Source organism: Parasteatoda tepidariorum, chromosome 8 (assembly GCF_982258835.1).
Source record: "Parasteatoda tepidariorum strain Cologne lab strain chromosome 8, Ptep-v5.0, whole genome shotgun sequence".
NCBI lineage: Eukaryota > Metazoa > Arthropoda > Arachnida > Araneae > Theridiidae > Parasteatoda > Parasteatoda tepidariorum.
In genome coordinates, this window is record NC_141762.1 from 71,302,777 (window position 1) to 71,319,837 (window position 17,061).

Sequence of the window (17,061 nt, forward strand, 5' to 3'; positions counted from 1 at the left end):
TGATTATATAATTAATTAGTGATAAATTAATTAATAGTAATTAAAGATAATAATTAGTTATAACAGTTTTCTCCAGATAATCTTTTATGACTTTGTATTCATTATCTTAATTGCTTATCTTTACAGTACACAGGCAGAGAAAGAAATTCTGATAAAATACCGTCTTGTGCGGTAATGTATTTCTAGTAAAAAAAGCAGTAATTCTGGTTAATAAAACCAAAATATGCGGTATTTATACCATCATTTGGTAATTTTTCAGTTCATATGGGAACGGTTTACTTGCAATTCCAGTTTTGATAATTTTCGTTCTTATAGGCTCGCATTTGGTTATAAAAGAAAAACAGAAAAGTAAATTAAACTAAATAAATGGTTTTTATTCCATCCTCTAAGGAATCATGATAAAACTACTAAATTTTATTACATAAAACAATAATTTTTTAATTTTATCAACATCATTACTGAAGCACTTCTGTATAAATTACTGAGCTTTTTGGTGTTCTTATTGAGCCAGAAACCCAATAATGTTTACAATATTCTGATAGTTTTGACCATACTTTTTTTCTCTGTGCAGTTTAAATCAAAGCTCGTAATAAAACTCCATCTAGCTCCTTTACTGCTTCGCAATTGTAAAACGGTTAATATGTTTCGATACAAATTCATCATTAAATGTTTCCTAATGAGGTAATATCATAGGATAACTTTTCATAAAAGAAGCAGTGCTTTTACTTTAAAGCCCTCAATTTGTAATCCATAAGAATCATAATAATAGCGGGAATACAACAAAAAAGATTAAATATTACAGGTTTAAATTAGGATTAAACAAATATTATATTGCTGTACAGTACTTTTATAGTTTTTTCTGGTGTTAAGATTATGGTACCCAAAAAAATGGTAATGACATTTCTGGTGAAAAAAACAGCAAACATAATTCTTGTGAATAAAGCCAAGATATATGGTATTTAAACCATTAATTTGGTAATTTTTCCGTTCGTATGGTAACGATTTACCTGAAATTCTGGTTTTCAAAATTACAGTTCTTACTACCACACATTTAGTAAAAAATACAAAACTGAAAAATAAATTTAACCAAATGAATGTTTTTTATGCCATGTTCTGAGAAATTTTGATAACTTTATCGCATATTATAAAATCATAGTTCATTGTTAATTTTACCTAAATCATAACCGAAGAGCACGGAAAAAACAACCAAGTTTTTTGATTCCCTAAGCTGAAAACACGATAAATTTTACTATATTCTGTTAGTTGTGACCATACTTTTTTTCTCAGTGTTGCTAAGTTATAAGTTTTTATTACTTGTGTTATTTTAGAAATTTTCTCACTTATGTAACTGATTATAAAATGGTAAAAGATATTTCTTAAATTCAAATGTTTAGTAATTTTAGAAATTTTTTAAATTAACTATTAAGCTTCAGGAATTGAGACCATTAAACAACAAATTTATTGTAACTTTTGTCATTTAAACATTTATTCAGTTCGCGGCTTTAATTTTCTAACCCATTATTCACATTCCAATAGCCTTTTAGCTTTTTACTTAAATCGAAACAAATATAAAAAATGTCAAGATCAATTTATCATAAATAATTTATTTGCATATTATTTTTATAGATACATATTATATATAGACATATATTATAAATATGCATACATATAGCATTACATATAAAATCTTCTCCCAAGTCTTTTTATCTAAACATAATAGAATTTTGTGTATTTTTCAGTTTAGTCTATATTGCTTAGTTCTAAAAGAAGATATCCATATTTTGTGTTGGAAAATATCAAATTAATATAATTTAAATAAAAATAGAAAAAAATTCCTATTTTTTTCTTAAAAAAATAGTTAAAAGTTAGATTTTTGTTATATTAAAAAAAATCAGAAATTTATTATAAATTTCTGATATATATATTTTTTTTAACTTTTACACTTCTTTATAAAAGTTGAATGCATAATTTATGTTAAATATGATTTAATATCCAATTCGATTTTAACAAAAATGTAACAAAAATACTTAATATTTCTAGCTAAAATGATAAAGGTATTATTTTTTTTAAATTTCAAATAATTAATGAAATAAAATCAAACAGCATAATCCTTTTTTAAACTTCACATGTTCGTGAAATTGAATAACAAAACGACCCAATTTGTCAGTTCGAAAACAAAGGAAGAATAATGAGACCAGAAAACTTCAAAAAGTCAATTATTCGTAATTACTCTTGGCAACGTTCCTTATTTATGTCCACATTAAAAAAACTTTTAATGTAGCTGTATTTAAATTAAGTATAAAAGCAAGTAGGTATACTCTAAAAATATTTATTTATAAGCAAATAATTTTGCAATCAGCTAAAGGTAAATTAAAATTTTAAGAATTTCAGGTCTCCTTTATTCACATTTAGTCTTTATTTATTTATTATTGCTGAGAATCAAATAAAAGTTTATATTTCATCCTTTATTGTTATATCTTCTGATGAAATCTTGACGATTAGAAAAATGAGACTTGAAACAAATAACAACCTTATAAATATATTTATAAATAGATATATTTATGTGTAATACTTACTATGTAAAAATATTTCAGATCTAAGTCAACACTGAGAAAATAAGTATGGTCGAAATTACCAGAATATGGTAACTATTACCGTGTTTCTGGCTCTGTGGGAACACCAAAAAGCTTGGTTATTTTTACCGAAGCGCTTTGGTAATTTTTTCAAATAGTCAATAAAACATGGTTTTATAATATGGTTCACGTAGTAAAATCTGAAGATGTTGTAAAATTTTGTAGATTTTTCGGTATACCTCAGAGCATGGTATAAAAATCCTCTATTCTTTTAAATTTACATTTCAGATTTGTATTTTTATTTAAATCTGTGGTAATGAAAACTATTATTTTAAAAACCAGAATTCCCGGTAAACCATTATCATATCAATGGAAAAAATATCAAATGAATGGTTTAAATACCAATGGACAATTAAACCATAAATTTTGATCTGGTATTGTAGTTTTTAATATCAGAGTTATTTATTTATTAACTAAAAATATCTCTACCATGTAGTACAGCAATTTTACCACAATTTTACTTCATTCTCCGAGAAGTGTAATTAAAATTATGCCACTCTTCATTTTAAATGCAAAATGTATATATTTAAAAATAAAAATTTCAAATACATATTTTTTTTATTATTGACTTCTCTCTCTCTTAATATTTTATTTACTTAGAATTAATTTGAATTACGAAATAAGGTTTCATTAACCCTACCCTCTCGCTACCGACAATATCATGGGGTAAGGCTTCTATTTCTCGTGCCCATGACATTTCCGGTATAGAGAGTCGAAAAGTAATGCACCAAAAATGTTTAAATATATCTCTTGAGACTGATTTTTTTTATTTCCTATTTTAAATACTAGATGGCTGAACCTACATGTCATCACTATTCAAATATATGTATTTGTGACATATACTTCATACTCTTGGCTCAAGTTCTTAGGATCTTTGTAAATGTACGCGGTTTGTGTTCTGTGATAACATATTTTTTAATTTGCGTACATCATGGAGTGAGAGTTACGCAGACATATATAACAAAGGATTTTTAAATTTCTTGCTAAAAAAATTCAAAGAATTAAAAAAGAATACGTATATTGTACATACACTTTTTTTAGTATAATTTCCTCGAATGAAAAAATAGGCGAGATAATTAGGATGGCATCTTCCACGCTAGGATACTTTATGATTTCACAAATTGATTGATTTCGATGCATTTCTTAATAAACATTTATTTGTAGCGTAAATTATTTCGTTGAAATATTTTTGTATCTTTGAAACTTGTAACAAGTTTACAAAACTATAATATTTTTCTCATTATGAGTAAAATATTTTACTATATCATTTCTTGATTTTGGAGAGAAGAATATTCGAACATAATTCGAAGTTGTCATAATTTTTACTAGAAACTGTAGCTTTTCAAATCTAAATTTATTTTTAAAATTCACTCTTCAACATGAAGAGACTCTTTAACTAACATCATATATATTATGATAAAAGTTTCTTACTACTGTATCCGTTTTCTAATTATTGAAAGTCTTCTAAGAAATGCAAGTATGCAACTGACCTTTAAGATCCGGAATAAAGCTTTAAACCTTTATACTCCAGACAGATGTTGGCATTAGTCCAAAAACGGCACATGTGCCTTTTGCCTGGGGCTGCATGTAATGATTTGGGTAAATCCAATTACTATTTCTCCAAGGAATATAGGATTAGCAAAAGACAAGTTACCGAAACTTCCACGTTTGTGGAGCGATTATTTTCATCAGTTCTACGAAATTAGATATTTTTTTACGTACTAATCACACATATATGTAGAAATAAATATATAATGATTTATAAAAACTACCATAGAAAAGAAATATACTGAAAGGCATGAGGTTTACAACATTAATTTGTAATATGCAATAAATGCTACTTAAATTTAGACTTAATCTAAAGATTAATAATGAAATTAAACTGCTTAGTTAGCAAACAATCAATAAGAAATATAAAACTTAATTTTGATTGTAGTCAAGTGATTGATAGAATAAACTAGTTCGTAAAGTTATAAACATTAATACATAAAGGAAAATGAAAGCTGTTAAAATTAATATAAATGATAAAGAATGTTTGATGCAAATAAATTGCCAGATATGAGTTGTCATTTCTCTTTCAATAACTGACAAGAAATTAATTAACAATAAAATAATATTAATTATTAAATAAATTGTTAATAGAAAAAAATTTAAATTTATTATTTCCATGGATGGAATAGATATTGACTGAGTTTCCAAGGTTTTCTTTTGCCTATTAGCTAATTATATTAAATCATGTTTACATTAAAATCTTTATGAAGCGACTGATATAAATATTTATACATTTTTTTGATGCATACTAAATAAATAGTTACTAGATATTATGAATATATATTATAAACATACATTAAGAATGTATATCATGAATATATAGTATAAATATATAATATGAATATATGGAATGAATATAGGAATCTTATTAAATTCACCCTTTTTTTGCCTACTAGCTAACTATATTAAATGATGTCTATATTAGATGCCTTATGAAGCGGTTGATGTAAATATTTATATTTTTTGATGCATAATACATAAATAGTTAATAGATATTATGAATATATATTATGAATATATATTATGAACATATATTATGAATGTATATCATGAATGTAGGTCATAAATATATAATATGAATAAATAGAATAAATGTAGGAATCTTATTTAATATAAAACAAGATTTTGTTTGTTGATTGAGATTCAAAATATAACCTGATTTTTTTTTAATCTTCCTAATTCCAATGAACGAAACAATTCAACATATTTCAACTCTCCTTCTCTAAGGTGATATTTAAGTAATAGATATTTTTATTATGCCAAAAATCACCTCTACTAATCATTATGTTATTTTTAAACACATTTAAACTAAGTTTTCAATGAAATTTTTTAGATCATTTGTTAATCAAACTTTGGAGAAAGCACATGTTTTACAAATATCTCTTAGATTGTCATAGTAACAAAAACAAAATGATTTCATTACAACAGAACACATGTTATTTTAGGATACACACGGAAAAAAGATACTAACTGCCCTATTGCGTGTCATTTTTTTCAGTTCAGTTATTTATAGTGTTTAATAGATTAGTAGGTGGATATTTCAATTTATGTTTTTAACGCTACATGAATACAGAACAAATAAGATAGTTTTAATGAAGTGTAAAGTTTTGGATAAAAATGATAACCAATGAAACAAAAGATTTTCAATTTATCAAGTTCAATTAAACCTATTTTCACAGATTTTGATAACGTTTTATGATCATGAAGTTTTAAATTCGAGGACAGATTAGAAACAATAAAAAAATAATTTAAAAAAATTAAAAACACAAAATCATGTAAAATTTTGCATCATTATGACTTTGACTTAATTATGAATGCCAAACACCTAGGTTTGTATTATATTCACTTGGTGCTTCATTCACCATTGGTGAGAAAAAAATGGTTAAGTATTCAATAGTGAAAATGAAACGTAACTCCTATTCAGCCAAATACCTAATCTGACTTAATCATTTGGTGCTTCGTTCACCATAAGTTAAAAAATTGTGACGTATTCAAAGGAGGAAATGAAATTAACTCCTATTCACGCAAACACATAAGTTTGTCGTATATTCACTTGGTGCTTCATTCACCATTATTGAAAAAATGGTAAAATATTTAGTAGAGGAAATGAAATATAACTCCCTTTCAGTCAATCAGCTAAGTTTGTCGTATATTCACTTGGTGCTTCATTCACCATTATTGAAAAAATGGTAAAATATTCAGTAGAGGAAATGAAATATAACGCCTTTTCAGTCAAAAGACTAAGTTTTTTTTTTTACATTCACTTAGTGATTCATTCACCATTTGTGACAAAATAGTGAAGCATTCAATAGTAAAAATTAAATATAACTCCTATTCAAAATCATTAGACCTGTTTGACGTAAAAAACTGCACATCGGAAATAATTCTAACTTAGTTTTATTAATGAATTGAAAATTTTAAGCCACGCTAATTATTCATTGGTGGTCAATTATTAAGGATCAAAGACTTTTTAGAGGGTAGCACAAGAAATCGTGAACCAAAACAAGTGCGTTGACAAGTAATGATGTTAACAAAACAATAGCGGTTAAAAAATTAAAATAATCTTATGAAAGCGTAAGTGCGTTATTGAATGAAAACTGTTCTCTTAAAAAGGGTAGCAATTTCGAACGCTGAATTTTGCAAACCTGTTTTGAGCTTGGTTGTTAACTTTAATGTTCTCTATGACATTTATTTTAGTGAAGGTTTGGAGAACCTATTTTAATATTGTATGGGCTTTAAAAATAGTTTTGCGAGCCTTTAATTGAAGATTAACCATAAGTTTCATAACTTTATTCACTTAACTTATAATTTTGATTTGCACTCCTAATAAATTTCTTTAAACACTATTTCAAACAGTATTTTTATGATTAGTTTACTTACTTGGTTGTATTTCGTTTTTTTTTTAATTTTTCTTTGTGATTTTAGATTAATATTGCATCCTTCATGGGTTAACTAGGACCACCGAAAATTTTTTTCTCCACGAAACTATTACACAACTTGTAACAATCTATAAAAGATGAAATCAATAAGAGATGCAATCAATAAAAATATGAATTTACTATTTAAACTTACTAACAGAATTTAAGCAGCTAAATTAAATATTTCGAACTTTTCTGTATAAATTAAATATCAAAAATACTAAAACTGTAAAAAAAACAAGAAAAAAAAACAAGCATTTTCGCTACATTTGTGTTTTAACATATAAAGATATTGAATATTACATGTATTTTTATTTTTGACCCAATCTTCAATTAACATCGAACATAAATTATTATTTACATCATATTAAGTAGTAAATTAAGCTAAGGTGTCATATTTTTTTATTTGCTTTTAACATACACATTTAAGAAATCTTTTCATGCATACACTGGGAAAAAAAGTCTGAATCTGGTAAAATTTGCTGTATTTCTAGCTCTATGGGAACTCCAATAAGAACAATAATTTTTACCGAAGCGCTATAGTAATGAATTGAAGTTAATAATATGTTTTATATTATTTGATAAAATTTGGTAAATGTGGTAAAATTTGATAACTTTATCATGATATCTTAGAGAATGGCTTAAAACTATTTATTCAACTAAATTTAACTTTTTACTAAATATGCGGTAATAAAAACTATAGTTTTGGAAACACAAATTTCAGTTAAACACATGAATGAAAACAGTTATCGCATAAAATGTGTTAAATATCGATTTAATCTGGTTTTATAACCAGAATCAGGATTTTTTTAAACCAGAAATAGATTACCATGGAGCATGATTTTACCACAATTTTTTTCCCTCTGTGTATATACAAAATGTAGAATGTAAAAACAGACGTAAGTTGTATTACAATTAATAAATCTCTTTAATAAGTGCCGTCAAATAGATAAATGTCCTAAATTGAGAATTTGCTCGAGTAACCCCTAAAGACGGTGTGCTCACTCTCAAAAATAAAACTCCACGACTTTTTGACAATTTTGCATTCCTTGAAATATATTTCGTTAATTTTCATAATTATTTCGTCCCGAATTCACGTGATTTGCACGAAACGCGAACTCTCGTCAAATGTATGGCAAAAATGCTTCTTTAACTTGGAGCCTCATCACAGCGCTTCGGGGGAGATTAACTGGAATGACGAGACTAGACTAGACGATCGAAACTACCCAAATCAAAATTTTTGAAGTTCCCATCAAAACATTTTGATGATTTATGTTGGTTTCAGAGTGATTCTTGATGGTCCAAGATCATTTAATGGTCACCATTATTCAACATTTTCCATTATGTGTTCATGGTTTTTGATATGCCAACAACAATTCTGCTTTAATACTATGATGGTTAACTATCAAGAGAAGTTTGATTCTTATGGACCAACAATTCATGACGATTCGTGATGGTCCAACTATACATTTCCGTTATGGTTTAATGGGAATTCTTGTTGGTTCACAGGGATATACCATCAAAACAATTTGGTTTTTTTTTATGTTGGACCATCATAATTCAGTCCTACATTGGGGTGATGGTGGTACATGATCCTTCCAACATTTGATCTCTGAGAAACTATGATGGAAATTTCTGATGGTTCAACATAACCGAACCATCAAGAAAAGTTGCTACTCTTATGTTGGTACATCATAAATCAGTCCTAATTCCTACTTTGGGGTGATGGTTACTTATGTTGGTAAACAACAAGAATCTGATGGTTCATGATGGAATTATTGATGGTTACCATCAAGATTATGTCGGTCCATCAATGGAAACCATCAAAAATTTTGACTTGGTTAGAGAGATGACATATGGTAGTATGGTGGTCAAAGTGCTATCCTTATACCAGGACTATAATAGATCTGAATCGCGCTTCGGGCATCGATGTGGTTTTCAGCACTTTGTTCTATGTGTCCTTGTGACGCCTCCTTGTGATGGTGACGTTCTGTCCGTGTGACGGTGGTGTTCATCCATCTATATGGTGTCTACGAAAAAATAATAAACGATGCCACCCGTTGTTTAGTATTATTATTTATTTTATTAGTGAAAAATAAAACGGAATGAGGATAGATTTCTTTACTTTTGACAAAATTCATTTTCTCGTAGAAGTGACGAAATTTATTTCGTCACTTGGATAAAATATTTGCTCGGATCATACACCAGGAAATAGTTCCATTCGAAACGAAAAAAGTTTCGTGAGATTTGAGTATCCATCAAAATTTTACAGTGGTTTCACATCAAAAATCAATCAGAAAATGAATAAAAGACAAACATTCTTTTTGCAAACATGTCATTGCTTGACAACATCCTGTACGCATTCGTACACTTTGAGTGTATGCACGCATGTATATATACACCTTGTACGTATTAATATACACCTAAAGAACTGTGTTTTTCTTCCAGGTAAATAAGCGGCAGGATGAGGCTGCCCATTACAATTGACACGGTGCTGCAGCGGTTTCGCAAAAGTGCTGAAACCGCTGCAGCCAATGAAACCGCTGCACAAATTCCAGCTGGGGCGATAGTGCCCAAGGAGCCTTCTGAAGGAGTTTCTCCTATTGTGGACGTCAAAGAGGCATTCTCCTCTGCTGCTGCGGCAGTCACCGACGAACCTATCGGAGAAAAAATTATGCATGAAATCTCCGATAAAACTCACGGTAAGTTTTAGTTCTTTATAAAAGAGATAAGGTGTTTCATAATTACCATCCTTTATCCTAACATTAACTTTCAATTGAAATTAAAGCCATTAAAAATCCTGGTTGCTTATCCGTACTAGGTGTAGGCATATAACAAACCATTATTCTTACGGTTAACAGTTTGAATATCATCTTATTTATGGTTATTTGACTGTTTTGTTGGAATATGGTCTGAGACAGTGCTCTCATGATCCTCAAAAAAAATTTTAAAAAATGTACGCATTATCGATCTTTATTTATTTACATCTGACGAATCATTATCAAGATTCCTCACAGTGAAGAAGAAGTTTCTTCGCAATTAGTTGGAATGACAGGAAAAATAAAAAATAAATGCTTCTAATCGTTGTTTTTAAATTCGATCTTTACCGAGTGTAACGTTGTAAATGATGTCCTATTATGTTGACATAATATTCATTTAATTTTTAGAAAATAAATTGTAATATGCATTAAGTGTGGTAATTGTGGAACACCACGTATTGATGTTACAGTTTCGTCAATCAAAATATTTATGTTTCATTACATTAAACTTATTTTGATAAAACAATCTTACAATATACAAATGTTTCAGAAGCCCTTTTCATTGGTGTGGAAGTTACGAGAGTGTGTTAACAGCTCAGGCATCGTCTCCGTCTTTTGATTCGAGTAATTGTATGCCGTGTTCATAACTACGGTTAAAGGCTAGATAGACGAAAGGCCTTGGAATGCCAAGTTAAGCTTTTGGCATGCCTGGGCTTCCCAAAACAGCCCTTTGTAACTTCATACAAATAGCCAGACCTCGAAATCATCTATAAGCTAAACATTGTTGGTATTTTGGGGGTAAATTTAACCTCGACAATGCCCAAATTATTTCCACCCCAGTCACATCAGCTCATTTTGATGTCCTGGAATCTTGTTTTATTCATATGAATCCCGATTTCCTTGTTAACGATATTAGTTTCTCACTACCTCTACAGAGCGCACAGAAATGCATTTTATCCTGATTTTCCGATCTCAGCTGCTTGGATTTTTCAGTTTCGTTTCACACTTTTATTCTTTCATTTTTCGTGGGCAACTTAACATTTATTTTTCAATTCATTATTCCATTCCTCTCATTCACGCCTGCCAAGTCTTGAAAATCAGTGCCTATTTTTGAGTACACCGATTTATTCCCATTTATATACTTTCGAAGCGAATAAAGTTTTTAATCCAATAATATCGTATGCATTTCATAGAAAAGAAAGATAAAAAAAATCAATTATAAAGTTATAGAAGATTCGTACCATGTTCGTTATTCGAGCATGTTTCTTTACCGAAACATCACTACAAAAAACACTTTACAAATAATATGCGTATCGTAGGATCGAAAAAGAAAAGTTATCACTGTTTTGAATTATCAATAAATAAAATAGAAGACTCATATAAGTTAGCATGGCTTTACATATCAGGGACTCTATATGTCACTTATACGTGTCAGTGATATAGATGCCTATCAGTGATTTTTTTAAAAAACAATTTTGGTAATATGCTTTACTGGTAACACGAAATTCAAATAATAATAAGAATAAAAAAATAAGTTTTTTCAATTATCAGCATATAAATTTGATGTTACCTTCATATAAATTAGTAAATCAGTGACATGTCCTCATATTCATGTCTTAAGAAAAAACGCTTTTATGTTAAGGATCAAAAAATAAAAAGCAAATTATAGCTGCTTTCAAATTAAGAAAAATATCAGCATAAATAATAATCATTCTTTTATAAATCAGTATGATTTTTTTTTGTTTTTTAAACAGAAAACTTAATAAATTTTTTTAAAAAATTTTTTTATTTAATTTTTCTGGTTAAGGTGCATATTTTAAAGCGTATGTGTTTCGAAGTGTTCAGCCGTTAATTTTTTATTTACTTCCGAAGTAAATTGTATGGAAATAAATTTCGATTACAAATGTTAATTTATACATTTGAAAATCAAATAACAAAGAAGACAAATTTCAATTTATCACCGTAACGCGAAAAATAAAACCAGAAATGGTTTTAAAGTTCGGCTTAATTTTGATAAAAAGAAACTCAAAGCTTTGTGATGACTCTCTTAAGAAGACGCTATGCAGCTGGAAAAACTTTACATGGCGAATTTTAAGTTTTGAAAAAGGAGAGTTATGGCAAACTTTACTCCCTTCAATGATTAATCTCTCCAAAATTTCTTTGTGAGCCCTGATGGGTCTGGGGATAGAGCACCCGCTTTCGAATGAGGTGAACCAGGTTCGAATCCCAGCGATGGCTGGTCGATACGATTTAATCATCCGACTTGCACTGACCACAGCGCAAAATATCCTCAGTTGTAGACGGATCATGGGATAGAGGTCCCTTGCCGTCAAGCTGACCGTGGGTGTTTTTCCACTTCATGTAACGCAAATGCTGGTTAGTTATACCAAAAAGTCCTCTACGAAGACAAAATTCTCCCAAAAATTGATCTTGAAAATCCCTTGTATTTTGGATTGGGTTCAAAATTACAGGGCTACGGAATTGAATATTAGTAGTCCGTAACCCAGAAATCGGATCGGCTGCTCAACGACGGTTATAAATAAAAATTTGCTGCAATTCCGTATTTTGAAGGCAATTCGTTTGCAATTTCGTATTTTTTCGTATTTTGATTCTTTTTCTATACTTTAAATTACTTATATATTTTACATTCGTCGTTGAACAGTCGACCTAATTTAATACTTACAACTACCAATGATCAACTTTGAAGTCTTGTGATTTTGAACCCAATCCAGAAGGCAAGGGAACTCCTAGATGAAGTGTATCGTATAACTTTATTTGATGGAACTAACCCGCCTTCGCCTTAGATGTAGAGGTCAATCACAAAGATCTACATTGTTTAGCCTGGTAGAAAGTGGACTTTAACCCTTGATTTGCCTACCATTGGGGATATTTTACATCAGCACTGTGGTCCGTGCGAGCCGGGTGCAGAATTCGTATCGCCCAGATATCACTGGGATTCGAACCCGGTTCACCTCATTGGAGGACGAACGCTCTATCCCCTGATCTATCACGTCTTGCAAACAAATTTTGGTGAGACTAAGCAGTGAAGGAAGTTAGTAACTTTATTTGATGGAACCAACTCGTATTTGTGTTGAGATGGTAAGGAAAACCACGAAAATCTTTCATGTTTAACCTGACAGAAAGGGGACTCTAACCCATAATCCGTCTACCACTGAGGATATTTTACTTCAGCACTGTGGTCGGTGTGAGCCGGGTGCGGAATTCGCACCGACCAACCATTGCTGGAATGCGAATCCGAATCACGTCATTCGGAGGCAAGCGCTCTATCCCCTGAGCCACCACGGCTCTGAAATTACTTATGTAGGTGAAGGAGAATTTGTCATGAAGGGTTTCTCCAGCACTGTAGTGACTTTTTAAGTAATTCTCGGTCTTTAATGACAGCGAACACCGAACGTTTGCTGATTCGCCTTAAAACTTAATGAACTGGGAAGCAAATATTTTTTGTTGTATTTAAACAAATACTTAATTTAGCCTGATTCGGATGCGGGAATTTGAAATCTTAAATTAGTTTTGCTCCTAAAGCTACTCATATTTTAAATGATATCTTTAGTGTATTTTTTATCGAAATAAACAAGTTTAAAGACGTTATATAAAACAGGGAATCACGTAAATGTTGCAACAAAATTCTAGGGGAGTTAGGGCACATCATGAGGATTAAAATTGTATAGGAACCCATGAGTGGAAATGTTATTGTGCTGTCTAGAGGCACTTTCCTATCATCGGCGTCATTGCCGGGCATGGGTTTGCAAAATTAATCTTGATGATGTGCTTTAATTCCACTAGATGCTTGTCGCAACATTTATGCGACTTCCTGTTACGTTTTAAATTTATTCATTTTAAGAAAAAGTAGACTAAAAAGTGTCATAAAATATTGCAGCTTGGAGTGAGAAAATTGCAAATTTGAAATAAGCTACGCGAAAATATCCATGATCAGTTAAAAAAAATCTCATGCACCAGAAAAAAAGCTGTTCCCCAGTGTAAAATTTAACTTTTCCAACACATCATTGTAACGGCTTTTAGCGCAACTGGTCTAATAACTATTGAAACTGATACGTGAATAAAATAACCTCCAATTTACGTAGTGTATTTCTGCATTTGAGTGTTAAGGTGCCAGATACAACTTTTAACCCATTGACGGTTTAGCAAATGGGCAAAGTTGGGAGAATGATTCTTCCCAATACACTATTCCCCAATCTAATAACACAGAAAAACCGGTTTTGCTATGCGGAGAAAAATGCCGGTCAAAATACGACTTTTGGAGAGTAGAACCGTCAGAGGTACCGTCTCTTTCTGACTGTTTTTTTCCTTTTCATTCTGATAATATTTTCATAATTACTTTCTAGAGTTTATCACGTATGTTCTTAAAAATATAGATTTTTGAAGCATTGAATCTAGTGTATTTGTCCTCATAGATATTCAATGATTGTATGCTTTTTTTTCAGTCCCCGTATGGGGAATTATTTTGATTATCATCGGTATCGGACTGTTGCTAGTCTGCATCTGTTGCTGCTGCCTCCGACGATGGTGCAAAAGGAGGAAGAAGGACAAAAAAGGAGGAAAAGGCGGAGTCGATCTCAAAGGCATGGGGTTCCTAGGAGACGCCTACAAGGAAAAGGTAATTGATCACATACTATATAATGTTCCCTAACCACCACCCTTAATGCATATTTTTTAGAAACTATGGAAAACAAGTCTGAAATATTTATTTCAACTTTCTTTCACATCTTTTAGTTTCCTCAGTTGATCAAAATACGCATTGCAACATTTTCAATTTCGTCTTCCTCGATAATAATTAGTCAAATTTTGATACAATTTTTTTTTCAAGGTTTCATAATTATAAGGTTGAAATACTATATGTTATAGGTAATTATAACGATGTAATAATTACATTAAATGCTTTTTAAATAGTGCCACAAACACTATAAGAAAGTCAGTTAATTTCTTGCTTGTTTAATACTTCGTAGAGGCTGAAAATTTCTATTAAAAAAAGAAAAACCAAAACCATTACCGAAATGTGACAAATCACTATTGAGAAAGGTGGAATTAAAATCATAAAAATAACAATTAGATAGTATGATGAAGCTTGAAGGTGCTTCTAATAAACGGCCTTCAATTTCTGGCTTCAAAATTCAAACTTTTTGACTGTTTTTCATTGATGGACCAACAAAATCTTGATGGTAGCCATCAATAATTCCATCATAAACCATTATATTTTTCATGCTAACCAACATAGATAACTATCATCCCAATGTAGGATATTGGACTGATTTATGATGGTCCGACATAAGAATAGCAACTTGTTTTGATGGTTTGTTCATGTTGAACTATCAGAAATTTCCATCACAGTTTCTTAGAAATCAAATGTTGGAACGATTATGTTGGAATTCGGACTCATTTATGATGGTCCAACATAAAAAAAAACCAAACTGTTTTTATGACATAATTCTTGAGTACCAACAAGAATTCCTATTCAACCATCATTGAAATGTATAGTTGGAACTATCATGGACCAACACGGATCATCATGGATTGTTGGTCCGTGAGAATCAAACTTCGCTTGATGATTAACCATAAACTTCCATCATGGAGTGATGGAAGTTTATTGGCACGTCAAAAATCATGAACATGTTATGTAAAATGTTGGATGATAGTGACCATCAAATGATGTTGGACCATCATTAATCGCACTGAATCTAACATAATCCGTTAAAATTATTTGATGGAACCATCAGGAATTGTGACTTGGGTTCTTTTCTGGCAATCAAAGAGGATTTGATTCTTGCCTTCCTCTCTCATGATTCGTCAAGTTTTCGTCACCTTTTTTCTTATAATATTGCCTTACGACCATTAATGAGCATATTGTTTTACTTAATTTTTGACAAGGATTTTAAATATATGCATTAAAGGTGTTGACTACGGAACACCCTGTATACGTAATTTTCTGACACGAAATCCATATTATTTATCCGAAATATTATTATAAAATTTAATTAGTGTAAGAATCGAATAATTGTTTTAGGTACAACCGGATGAAGAAGACTTACAAGACAACATGGAAGATAATGAGGGTGAAAAAGAGAGTGAAAAATCTGAAGAAAAACTGGGGAGATTACAATACAAATTAGATTATGACTTCAATTCTAACAACGTAAGAATGGAAATATTCTAAAATGAGTTTGTATTGTTCAGAAATATCTCAGTTTTTTAAATAAAAATAATTTTTTATTAGATATTTTGAAAAAATAAAAAAATTTGAGTAGATTCTAGCAAATTTTTTCACCTATTTCTTTTTTTATTTTTTGTAATTTTTGTTTTCAGAGATTTTTTTCTCTATAATTCTTGCTTTCCTTGATTTATTTCCTCTCTTCTCATTTCCCCCCCTTCTTTTTCGTGATTTCCTTGATTTTAGTTTTTTACTACTCTGCTTTTCGTTTATGTTCCCCTCTTCACTTCTTTCGTTTTCCTTGATTTTTTTTCTTTAATTCTCATTGTTTTCCTTGATTTCTTCTAGTATTGATTTGTTTTACTTACCATTTCCTCCTCCATTATTCTCATTTTAGGTTTTTTTCCTTCACTAGTACCATTATACTCTTTTTTCTCTTTCATTTTCCTTAATTATTTTCCTCTCTTCTGGTTCTCCTTCATTTTTCTCACACTTTTCTCGCGTTCTTCATTAATTTTTATCTTTTATTATTCTGCTTTTTTCATTTTTCTCTTCTCTTTTATTCTTTGAAATTTCTTTGTCATTGTATTTGTTTCTCTAGACTTTTTTTCGTTTCTTATTTTTGTGTTACTTGACTTCACCTCTTTCATTATTCTCTCCTTTGCTTTTCTCTTTCATTATTCTCGTTTTGTTTGATTTTTTTCTCTCACCGTACATTGGTTTTCCTTGATTTTTCTCATTTACTTCTTTTCTTTACCAAATTTTTTTCCTTCTTTTTTCCCCTTGATATTTTTTTCTTTATTTATTTTTATTTATTTATTTTTTATTTGATTTTTCTCAGTCATTGTTTTAATTCTTGCTACGTTCATTTATTTTGAAATTAATCGTATAATTAATCGTACAATAATATTTTAATTTGAAATGTATAATTAATTTGTCATTACATTTTTAAATTTTTAATTAACTTTTTAATTTTTAATTATTTTTTTTATTTTTAATAAAAAATTATTATTTTA

At 29.7% G+C, this 17,061-nt stretch overlaps 1 protein-coding gene across 4 annotated transcripts in view; it reads left to right on the top strand.

Annotated features, from left to right (window-relative positions):
• Positions 1 to 17,061, top strand: part of LOC147806295 (synaptotagmin 1-like) — a 69,554-nt gene that overhangs the window by 24,331 nt on the left and 28,162 nt on the right. For all 4 annotated transcript variants that reach the window (XM_087169118.1, XM_087169120.1, XM_087169119.1 and 1 more), the window contains exons 2-4: positions 9,551 to 9,804; positions 14,325 to 14,497; positions 15,902 to 16,030. In XM_087169118.1, the coding sequence (XP_087025244.1) occupies positions 9,567 to 9,804; positions 14,325 to 14,497; positions 15,902 to 16,030 (540 nt within the window). In that variant the 5' untranslated portion in view covers positions 9,551 to 9,566. The remainder of the gene's footprint in view (positions 1 to 9,550; positions 9,805 to 14,324; positions 14,498 to 15,901; positions 16,031 to 17,061) is intronic.